Source organism: Sorex fumeus, unplaced genomic scaffold (genome assembly GCF_029834395.1).
Source record: "Sorex fumeus unplaced genomic scaffold, SorFum_2.1 ptg000123l, whole genome shotgun sequence".
Taxonomy (NCBI): domain Eukaryota; kingdom Metazoa; phylum Chordata; class Mammalia; order Eulipotyphla; family Soricidae; genus Sorex; species Sorex fumeus.
In genome coordinates, this window is record NW_026606180.1 from 3,751,010 (window position 1) to 3,763,390 (window position 12,381).

Here is a 12,381-nt window from a genome sequence, read left to right on the forward strand (position 1 = left end):
AAGTCCTCCTAAGTCAAGTCGTCAGAGCAATTTTCTATCAACCCTGAGCTGTACCACAATCTGCAAGTAGCTATGCCCCTCCCACAAGATTCTATAGAGCTGTCCATTTGTGTTCTTGACAGCACTCATCGGGAAGTGTTTCAAGAGAATGGACTCAGCCAACATTGCATCAGTTAAATTAGTGTGAATTATATTCAGGTCCTTTATATCTGGGCAAACCAAGGCCCCTTTGTACTAAAACTCAAACAACATCCCAATAAAATATGTGCGGCTAATTACTGGCAGAGACAGGCCTAATTCGTTTGTTCTCCAACTCCCTTACAAGCTTGCAATGTTTGATGGGGTGATGAAGAAGATAATGGCTCTATGTATAGGGGGTAGTTAATAAAGCATTTGCATTAAAATACCCGGAAGGCATAAAGATGAGAACAACGATCATATTAATTTGAAGGTGGCGGGTCAGGATGGTTCAGGGATGTAGTTTAAGATGCAGAGGTGTACACCACTCGGTGAACTCATGAAAGCCCTCCGTTAACGACCTGACCGGCAGCCCTGCACAGCTGGAAATGGAAGCTGAAGATGCAGTCGTGTTCCAGCGGCAGGCAGAGGTGTCTGCTAGAGAGAGCCTGCTACCTTCCTCCAGAAAGGTCCTCCAGAGCAAGAAGATCTTCGCAATCCGAAAAACGTGGTTTGGATTCCCCCACATCCCGACTATTAACAGTATAGTTTTCTCTATTCTTTCATTCTCTTCCTTCCCTATTTCTTTATTGTACATAAAGTACTTGCTGTATGTGCACAAGCGTTGCAGTTTTTGAAAACTAAATGGCCAATGGTATGTTTTGATTGACATCAGGGGGATAAGGGATGGGGAAAATTATTGGTCCTGTGAAAATACCCTCTGATTCCAATAGTGGCATGCCCATTCTGCTCTTATCTTTATATTTCAATAAGTTATTTTTGCTCTCAATGTTTAACAAAATAGAGCAACACAAAAACTCTTCTCTGGCATACCTTGTTTGATTGGGGAATTTTTATGTTTTTCATTGGTAATTGTAAAACCAAGGACAATGTTATAACTTTTTTGTACATAGCTGTTTCGTGTAGGGCAATCTGTCTAAAGTTACTTTAAAAGAAATGAAACTTATGTAGTTTTCCCTTCAAGTCAAGCGTGTTGTTGTTGAAATAAACCTCATGTTTAAAATTAAAAAAAAAAAGAAATCACCCCTGGGTGGCAGTATAGGAATGAACAAAATCACTAGCGTTCTTTCTAGTGTCCTGTGAAAAAACAGTGGACTCTTGCATAGTCTGAAGCATGACCAGTAAAACCTCTCGGGGCAGCCTTGCAGGAGAAAGTCTGGTTGAGATGCTATTCTTTCTGGCCTCCATTTGTCCCATCTGTAATTTGGAGGTGTAAGTGCAAGATCGGTAGGACGTTTAACAGCACATTCAGAATACCCTCCTGCCAGTCAAGTACACCTTTGGTTTCCTCCAGCATCTAAGGATGAACAATGCTTAGCCAGGAAGGGGGAGCTAAAGGCCAGAGGAGTAGACTGGGTGCTCTGGGTCAGGAGTGTGCTGTCCCGGGACTGTGCCTGGGCTCTGCCTTTTTCTAGTGATTCTTCACTAGTTGAGGAAGCTCCTCAGAACAGACCTGCAGAGAAAGAGTCGGGCCATGATGGAAGGACTCTTTCTCAAGAGATGACCTGTGTGAGGAGACGGAGGCAATGAAAGGAAGGACCAGGGCTCGCTTTGCACAGCTTTGTGAGCTTGACGAAGTCCTTCTCTGGGTTGCATCAGCCAAAGAACCAATGAGCGTCAAAGCTTGAATTGGCTCTTTTCAAGCTACACATCCTGGCCCCAGGTTTACCACCTCTGCGGACCGCGTTAGATTTTATGGCTCATGTTGTTGACCTTGTGTCTTTGCTGCCCGCAGTCATTTATCTTCCTACGTTTGCATGTCTTTCCTTGGTGTTTGTGGCTACTCTTGTCTCCGCCATTTTTCTCTTTCCTAACACAATCACTTGTTTCTCTGCCTTTACTTTTCTACCCCCACCTGCTTTATGCCTCTTTGGTCTTATCTTTATAACCTAGCCTTTTCCTTGAACTCTTAATACTAACTTAATACTAAAGGTAAAGGCCCTCCCGTTGATCGTCTATTTTCTCGAGCGGGCCCAGTAACCTCTCCATTGGAGACTTTGTTGTTACTGTGTCTGGCATATCCAATACTCTCGGTAGCTTGCCGGGCTCTAATTCATCTTAATACTAAGATGAATTATATTTAAGCAAACAAACTTTCATAGATTTTATGCAAATATATTATATATGCAAATACACCCATATTTTATGCAGAATGTTTTATACGCAGCATCCAATGTTTTCTGAACATTGTCTTAAAAATTGCTTGAATCTAGTATCAGTTTTTTTTGTCTTTTGTTTTTTTTTTTTTTTTGGCTTTTTGGGTCACACCCAGCGATGCACAGGGCTTACTACTGGCTTTGCACTCAGGAATTACTCCTGGCAGCCTGGTAGTGCTCAGGGGACCATATGGGTTGCTGGAAATCGAACCCGGGTTGGCCGTGTGCAAGGCAAATGCCCTATCTGCTGTACTATCACTCCAGCCCCGAATCTGGTATCAGTTTTTTAAAAAAATTTTCTAGTCATAAATTGTTCTTGGTTTTATTAGAACTCTTATTATACTTAATTTTCCTGCTTTAATGCAAATTTTGTTTAACTAAATGAATGTATGACTTCCCACTAATTTAAAAATACTTGATTTTAGTATTTTAAACAATGACAGTGGTACTAATACTCATTTAGAATGAGTATTGTTTTTCTCCAAGGTTATTATTTTAATGAATTTTACAGTTCTATCCAAGATTAAATTCCCATATGACTACAGATATAATATAATCATTATAAAATATATAAATATATCAATATAATTATATTATTATAATTAGCAATTCTGAATACATTTTAAGATTTATTATAAGTTCTTTACCTTGAGAGAATTATTACCTGTTTCTCGGTTAAAATTACTCTCCTTAGTAACTGATTCTCAAGACCTTTCATCGTAACAGTAAAATCAATGACTGATGTTTTCGCATTGATCTCAGGTGTAAAAGCAGGGTTTGGTAGCTTTGTAGTGATGTAAAGTTTAAATGTCTCCATGACATCACACTCCTTATCACCTACTTTCACCTATGCAAGGCGAATATAAAATTAAAAACAACAACAACAACAACTTGCAGGACAGTGTATTCAGTCTCTGTTTAAGAAAGAATTTGCCACAGGTCAATACTGTGAAACTTGAATTAATTACAAAGGAAAGTTAACTTTTACTCACCAATCTTAAATAATTCATAAATTAAATAACTTAGAATAATTTGGACTTGTGGTCATATCTGAAGATGCTTTTATCCATACTACCAAAAATTAAATTAAAAAGTATCCAAAACAAATGTTGAGTGAAGGGAAACTAACACATCTAAGGTCTGCTTGCTTTCATACCTGAGGAAACTGCTGGCTACGGTGACATTTGCTGTGTTCACTGTGTCATATTTTTCATCAGGTTCATATCTGAAGCATATTTTGCAACAGAGATAATGAAATTTTCAATGGAAAAAAATTGGCATTCCCCCTGCCTTCACCACACCAGAAGGCAACATTTATCTTAAACAGAACAGTTTACATTAATCTGAAAAACAGCTGGATCTGCTATCTCAAAACCAGGTGGAAACAGTAACACTGTTTCTTGACTTAAAATTTTTATCTTCATCCTGTGCATGGTTGAGCCCCACATCTCTGAGGTCTGACCACACACATTCTTTGGCACCACGCCTCGTTACAGACAAGAATCTGGAGTATCTAAAGGATCTTCAGGAACAGAGATTCTACAACATCCTTTGGCAGGTTAAACATGGCATAAAAAAAGAATTGGCCTCATGGGGGAAATATTTCAAAATTATTTTCACTTAATTAAAAATATATTATTTACCTAAATCACCATTTTTTTTCTTTTTGGGTCACACCTTGTGATGCACAGGCGTTACTCCTGGCTCTGCACTCAGGAGTTACTCCTGGCGGTGCTCAGGGGACCATACGGGATGCTGGGAATCGAACCCGGTTTGGCTGCGTGCAAGGCAAACGCCCTACCCGCTATGCTATCTCTCCAGCCTCGTAAATCACCAATTTTATGAAATGGATTGATCCAAAGTGAAAGCAAAACATAAAACAACAACAAACCCTTAATCAAAAATGTTGTGTTGAAGTCAGAGAGATCATACAATGGCTAAGCCTTTGGATGCCCCTGACCCTGCTTTGTTCCCCAGTAGCACAAGGTCTGCTGAGCACCACTGGGTGTGGCCCTGGAGGTCCCTGGGAACCACTGGGTGTGGCCCTGAGCACTTCTGGGGTGACCTGGATAATCCTCAGCAGCATAGGTCCTGGCAGTACTGCAGTCTCAGGTCCTGGCAGTGTACAGCTGACTGACTGGACAAGTTTGACCACCTCTCCCCAGGCTTCCTAAGTACTGGTGGGGAGCCCTCTTCCCATCAATGCTCTGTGTGATTCATTAAAAAAATAAAACAAACAATCAAACACCCCCCTCTCATTAAAGGTAGAACACTTAAGAAGAAACTCATACTGAAAATAATTCATGTTATCACCAACAACTGGGAATAATATACCATAGCTTCCAGCAAAGTCTGAGTTTAGGTTGAAAGTTAATAAAAAGAGAATGAACAAGTCAATGCTCCTAGACTTTATTAAAATACCATTTTCTTCAGTGAAGAAATCCAGGTTTTATTGTGTAGATGTATATACAGCTTGCAAAACCAATTTTCTCAGAGTCACTAAAATATATATTTTGTGTATAACACTAGTACATTATGACCAGAGAGTGCCTTTCCTTAATATCTTATTTAATTTCAGCTAAATAGCAACTCTTAATGAAATATTATTCTTCTCTTGTATTTTATGTTCTATTTTAAAAAAGGGTAGTATCAAATATGGATTTGGGAATGGTATTATTCCTGATATCAAATCCTACCACATGAAGGATATTGCTTTGCTGCTATGCTTAAAAAGGTAAGTAGATGTCACCATTGTTCTTTTTTCTTTTATTTCTCTTTTAATTTTTCTATGAGGCTCACCTTGAAAGTAGTGCCTGTTTTAAAGAAGTTCTTTTCTAAGACATTATCCAGGGCTGGATCCAGTTCTTCACGAATGTCCTCAATAAGCAGGGGTCGACCCAAGGAAAGGCTATCCTCCAAGTGTGTGCGGAAATATTTATGGTTCAGAGATGTTACCTAAAGGTGAAAAGTTCATTCCTATGTTAATGTCAGAACAGAAGCCAATAGAGATTTGGAAGGTCAACTGAAGACTTCCATAAAGTAACAAACAAAAATCAGTTTTCAAATATTGATGGGACCTGAGTAGGAGAGCCTTAGATGTTCAATGGGGTCACTCAACAAAGCAGCGAAGCCATCTGTATTCCTTAGACTGAATGTCAGAGCTCTGCTTCCACCAAGAGAAGAGACTTAATCAGGATTACTCCAAAAAGTACACACCTACACAGGAAGCAGGATCTTGCATACATGTTACACTGGTTTATCCTCTAAGGAACCCTCTGAGATGAATATGTAATAAAAAAAATCAATGCAAAGATGTCAGAAATGATATGTGGAGTCAAGCCAAAACTCCATGTATTTTGTCTTTAACAGTGGCACAAAGGAAGACTATGATAGCTACTTTCCCCATAAAATCAACCCCAAAGGTTGTATGTTCACTTTTGACATTAGCACTGCCACCGTAGCACGGTCCTCCTATTATTCATTAATTTGCTCGAGCGGGCACCATTGACTTGTTGTGAGACTTGTTGTTACGTTTTTGGCATATAGAATACTCCACAGAGAGCTTGTCAGACTCTGCCATGCAGGTGGGATACTCTTGGTAGCTTGCGAGGCTCTCCGAGAGGAATGGAGGAATCGAACCCGGGCCGGCCACGTGCAAGGCAAATGCCCTACCCGCTGTGCTAGAAGTCATTAAAAAAGGAAAATCCTGAATGCTTGGTAGGGTACCTTACTTTTAAATCAATTTTTGTTGTTACTTAAAATAGATAAATTAGACTCATTCATCTTTGATGAGCCATTTAGCTTTGAATTCAATTTTTTCATATGGACCTCACCTCAAGTGTGAGGATTTGGAAAGACTCCATCCCCAATCTCTATCTCCTTATACTTGTCATATGAATTGAACTTGCCTTAGTGCTACTGTGAATACTGATTTTAGGACATGAAGAAGGCATACAGGGACAGCAGCTGATTAAGAAAGTAAGTTTTAAAACACATATATTAGATAGATGGTAGATATGGGTGCCTATAATCTAGCTATGTCTCTTGTTATTAAAAAAGATTTAGAATTGCACAGTTTGCTTTAAAACAAAAGGTCCTACACACTAATGAAGTTGTTGCTTTTATTTATATAAATGATATTATGAAAAGACCTAATGTGAGTTGATAAGAAAAATTACTCTAAACAAAGAGCTATCGAGTAGTTTATTAAACAAAATGAAGCAAGGCCCCAGTAAGCCTAGATACAATTATATCTTGCCCTATTTCCCAAAGAGTAAGCTCCATTTAGGTTTTTTCCCTAAGTGTGATGTTTAATGTTATCTGGGAAACTTATATGGATCAAGGGATGCCCAAGTATTGGGCAAAGAATTTTTTTTCTTGAATGTTCAAACAAGGGTGTTTTTGGAAGAGAGAAGATACTTTATTTTTTTCTGTGTGGTTTTTAATTTTCTTAGGTGACTTACTGTGAGATATAGTTACAAAGTTGTTCATGATGATGGGGTTTCAGTCATACAATGTTGCAACACCCCACCCCTTCAGCAGTGTATCCTCACCCTGTCTCCCCCTCCTTTTCGGTACTGTGTTTTTCAATATTGTTACTGAAGGATCATCATACTTATCACTTCACCTCCTTTCAGCACCCAGTCCTTGTTCAGTGGTCATTTCCAATTATTACTGTTCCAGCGGTCCTACCTGCATTTCCCCCACCCCTCCTGGCAATCTTCCCACCATGGAAGTTATCCTGGTCTTAGTTTCTATTGTCTTTGGGGATTACTTTCATATTATGATTTTTGTTTTATATACCACAAAGGAGTGTGATCATTTTATGCCTGTCCCTCTCCTCTGACTCTTTTCACTCATCATTATACTCTTTATAAATAAATTTTATGACTTCATTTTCAGAGAGGACCGCGGGCTGCCACTCCCTGTGCAGAGACGCCCCAGATCCGTGGAAGCCTAATGGGTAATTCTACCATGTATCACTTTCCTTGAAGAGCACACCACGAGGGTGCCCAGGCGCCCAGAGTCATAGGAATCGGTGGCGGCCAGGCACGGCACCCCTGCTCGCTGGATCATGTACTTGTCCCGCTTCTTCTCTGGGTCGTAGCCAGCTCCCAGAGGCTGGTGGAGAAGATGTGCTGGTTCTCCTTGTACCAGCTCTTCAGAACCACCTTGCCTGTGTGTGACTCATCCTTTTCCACGGTGGCATCACTGAGCAGCCGAACATCGTCATGAAAATCGCAATTAAAGAGTGGTCCGCTCTTCCCTCGTGCCTTGGGGACAATGAAGTCATAGAAGCAGTGGTGGTGAGGGATGATGAGATTCTCCTTGATGTACATGAACTGCTCCACCCCCGCAGACCTGAGTTCACTGAAGTCCTTGCGCAGGATTTCCAGAACTTTTTGCAGGAACTGCTGCATCATATTCCCCTTTTTCATCTTAACCGTGCGCCAGTGGCTGGAGTCATTCCAGTAACTGAAGGTGATTTCAATCTCCTCAATCTTGATCTTCTCCTGCTTGGCTTCCCATTCCTGCCGCAGCTCTTCCCGGAGCCAGTTCTCCTCCTCCTCATGGTCTCGGTCAGGCAAGAAGCTTGTATCCACATCTGGGTTCTTCCCCCAGCTTCCTTTTCTTGGTAGGCACCGCTCTTTCTAGTTTCTCATCATAAAGGGCTACCCCGTTCTCGTCCTCCTCTCTAGCTTCTTCCTCATCTGCTAGGGTGAAGGAGATCTCCCTTTTGGCCTCCTTCTTCCGCTCCTTCTCTCCAAGCTTTTCCAGTTTCAGCTGCAGTTCCTTTGACTGCCCCTTCTTGGCCAGCTGCTTCTCCCACTCCTTTACCAACGCTTCCTACTTGGCTTTCATGTCATTGAGGGTGACGAGGGCCACAGTGCCGGACTTGAGCTCGGCCTCCACGGCATCCTAGTGTGCCAAGAACTTCTAGTCGATATTGGCCTTCATGATATGCTCTTCTGTGACGTGCTGCTTCATCTGCTCTATCTGCTTGCGCTGCTTCTCCCTCTTCTTTCATGAGGTGCAAAGTGCAGCCCACCTCATTCGCTGGCCCCTTGTGCTGGGCCATGGTGGCTGTGGCACTGGCAGCATTGACAAGGACCACAAGAACCACAGCAGCAGCACAGGCCTGGTGGCAGCTGCCTTCTCCTCGCAGTCAGCTGATGCGCCTGCCGACTCAGGGATCACACCCAGAAGCCACACCCTGCCGGCACCAGATAATCTCATCGGCCACCCTCCAGAACGCATGGATGCTCCTCCCAGACAGGAGTATAAAATGAGGTTCCCAGAGCCATGCCACCAGACTCCACGTGAGGCGGTGGGGCGAGTGAGAGCCCTCCCTGCCCCAAGGAACCCAGCCCCGGCAGCCGACCTCCACTGCCCAACCACCGCCATGCTCCAGGCCGCTTTCTGGACATTATAAGACACTTACTACTCATTTCCCACAATTACTACACCTTATCAGATGGGGTTCAGACAGTAGGCAACAAATCATAGAGAAAAATATATGAGTATATGCCTCTCAGAGAGCCCGGCAAGCTACCGAGAGTATCCCGCCCACACGGGCAGAACCTGGCAAGCTCCCCGTGGCATATTCAATATGCCAAATACAGTAATGACAGCAGGTTTCATTCCCCTGACCCTGAAAGAGCCTCCAATCATTGGAAAAGATGAGTAAGAAGAGGCTGCTAAAATCTCAGGGCTGGGAGGAATAGACACATTACTGGCGTCTGCTCGAGTAATTCAACCATCAACGGGATGACAGTGATACAGTGATTTTTCCTAATAGCTGTGTAGTATTCCATTGTGTAGATGTATCTTTCTTTATCCATTCATCTGTTCTTGGGCACTTGGGTTCTTTCCAAATTTTGGCTATTATGAACATGCTGCAATGAACATAGCAGGCACCCTTACTTGTATTGTGCTTTTCGGTCCCTAGGGTATATTCCCAGGAGTGGTACTGCTGGGCTGTGTGTAAGCTCACTTTCTGGTTTTCAAGGAATGTCAATATTGTTTTCCAAAAAGTCTGGACCATTTGACACTCACACCAGTAGTGAATGAGAGAGTTCCTTTCTCCCCAAATCCACGACAGCACTGGTTGTTCTTGTTCTTTGGAATGTGTGCCAGTCGCTGTGGTGTGAGCTGATACCACATTGTTCTGATTTGCACCTCCTGATGATTAGTGATGTTGAGCATATTTTTTTTTCATATGCCTTATGGGTATTTGTATTTAGTCTTTGGGGGAAATTTCTGTTCATCTCTTCTCCATTTTTTTATGGGATTGGAATTTTTTTTATTTGGTAAAGTTCTACCAATACCTTATTATGGATATTAACCCCTTATCAGATAAATGGGCTGGAGCGATAGCACAGCGGTAGGGCGTTCGCCTTACAAGCGGCCAACATGGCCAACCCGAGTTCGATTCCTCCGCCCCTCTCGGAGAGCCCGGCAAGTTACCGGGAGTATTTGATATGCCAGACACAGTAACAACAAAGTCTCCAATGGAGACGTTACTGGGCCCGCTCGAGCAAATCGACGATCAACGGGAGGGCCTTTACCTTTACCTTTACCTATCAGATAAATGTTGGGTAACTAATTTCTCCCACTCTGTGGGCTGTTTTAGTATCTTGATCACCATTTCTTCCAGTACTATATTGAATAGTAGTAGTGAGAGTGAGCAAACTTGTCTTGTGCCTGGTCTTAGAAGGCTTTTAGTCTTTCCCCATTAAGTATAATTGCTGTGAACTTGCTGCAAATGGCTTTGACTACACTGAGGAAAGTTCCTTCAATTTTCATTTTGCTGAAATGAAAATTTCATTTTTTAAATCATGACTAGGTACTGAATGTTGTCAAATGATTTCTATGCATCTATTGATACAATCATATAATGTTTATTTTTTCTTTTATTGTTATGGGGTATTGTGTTGATTGACTTGCCCATGTCAAACCATGCCTGCGTGAATCCTACTTGGTTGAGTTGTATGACCTTTTTGATGAATTGTTGGATTATATTTGCTAATATTTTGTTGAGGATCTTTACATCTGTGTTTTTCAAGGATATAGGACTGTAGTTCTCTTTCTTTTGGTGGTGTCTCTATTTGTGGTATCAGGGTGCTTTTTTACTTCATAAAAACTGGGAGTTTTGTTTTTTCAATTTCCTTGAAAAGCCTGAAGAGAATTTGCTGCTAGTCCACTTTAAAAAGTTTTAAAAGAACTCTCTGGTGAATCCCTGTGAGCCTAGGGTTTTGTTTGGGGGAAGACTTTGATTAATATTTCAATTTCTTTGATAGTGACAGATCTTTTCATGTATTCTAAATCATCTTTGTTCAGCCTTGGGAGGTTATAGAAGTCCAAGAATTTATCCATTTCTTCTAGATTTTCTTACTTGTGGCATAAAAATTCTCCCTCTTGCACCCTTTTAGTAGTTTATTGATCTTGTTAATTTTTTTCAAAGAACCAGCTCTTGGGTTGTGTTTTTTGGAATTCAAAGTATTATTATTTCCTTCCTCCTGCCTGGTTGGGACTCCTTTTGTTGTTCATTTGACAAGATCCTAAACTGTGAAGTAAAGTTATTTATGTTGCCCTTTCTTCCTGATGAATGCTTGTAGAACAAAAATCTTTCCTCTTAACACTGCTTTTCCTGTGTTCCACAAATTCAGATAGCCCATGTCCTCGTTCTCATTTGTTTCCAGGACTATTTTGAGTTCCTCTTTGATTTCCACTCTGACCCGCTGGTTGTTCAGTAGTGAGCTATTTAATTTACAGCTGTTTCATTTGATTCTCATTTCTCTGTGTGATTAACTTCTATTTTCAGTGCATTATGGTATGAAAAAAAACTTGATAGAGTTTAATTAGCCTTGGTCTCATGTGCATTAGAGAAGAACGTATATTCGGCTTTGGGGAATGAAAAGCCATATACATATACATATAGCTTTATATAGTATCCATCTATCTGGTTGGTCTACAAGAGTGACAGAGCAGTATTGAATTCTCCAACTACTATTGTATTGCTATCAATTTTCTCCTTGAAATCTATTAACAGTTGTTTCAAGTATTGCTGGTCTTTCATTGGGTGCATATACATTTGGGAGTATAATTTCTGCTTGATTTACATACCCCATGATTATTAAGAGTGACTCTTTCTGTTTCTTATACCCTTTTGAGCCTGAAATCTATGTTGTCTGATACAATATGTTGTATTGTCTAATAAAATATATGGCCACCCGAGCCTTTGTTTGCTTGAAGAATTGTTTTCCAAACTTTGACTTTGAATCTGTATTTGCTTTGACTATTCAAGTGTGTAGTATAGGCAGCAGAATATTGGATTTAATTTTTAAAGCCATTTTATCACTCTGTGTCTCTCAGTTGGTGCATTTAGACCGACATTGAGAGAGATTGTTGCCATGCAGTTATGTACCATCTATCTGTAGAAGTTTGGTGTGTTTGTGAGAATGGTCGTGTTTTAAAGTAGCCCTTCAGTTATTTTTTAAAGTTGGTTTTGAGTTCATGAAGTTCCTGACCTATTTTGGTTCATGAAATTATGTATTGTTCCTTTAAACCTGAATAAGAGTCTGGCTAGGTAAGGTATTCTTGGTGAGGTGTTTGTGTCATTGAGTTGTTTTAAAAAAACTACCATTGTCTTTGGTCCAGAAGAGTCTCATTTGATAGTTATGTTGTAAATCTTAAGGATACTTCTTTGTATGTAGTTTCCTTCTTTGATCATGTTTTCAGCATTGTACTTCTATTGATGATTTTTATCATTCTGATTAGAATATGTCTTGGGAGTCTTTTTATTTGAGTCTCTTTTAGCTGCACCCCTTGGGCTTCCTGGATCTGGGTGTTTGCACTCTCCAGCTCTGGGAAATTTTCAGCAGTGATGTCTTTGATTGCTACTTCTACACTAAGGTTGACTTCTTGTCCCTCTGGGAATCCAATGATTCTTATGTTCTTCCTCTTGAATTCATTTCAAAATTCTTGTTTGCCATTCATTTATTTTGAGGTCTTTTTCTACCTTTTG

The 12,381-nt window shown here is 40.8% G+C and overlaps 1 protein-coding gene and 1 pseudogene across 1 annotated transcript in view; both read right to left on the reverse strand.

Annotated features, from left to right (window-relative positions):
• The window catches only part of DNAH8 (dynein axonemal heavy chain 8), a 438,788-nt gene that overhangs the window by 91,886 nt on the left and 334,521 nt on the right, over positions 1-12,381 (reverse strand). Inside the window, 2 exon segments of the mRNA XM_056137311.1 lie at positions 3,019-3,201; positions 5,154-5,309. Of these exon segments, the coding sequence (XP_055993286.1) occupies positions 3,019-3,201; positions 5,154-5,309 (339 nt within the window).
• On the reverse strand, positions 7,311-8,433 carry LOC130044671 (protein FAM50A-like; annotated as a pseudogene).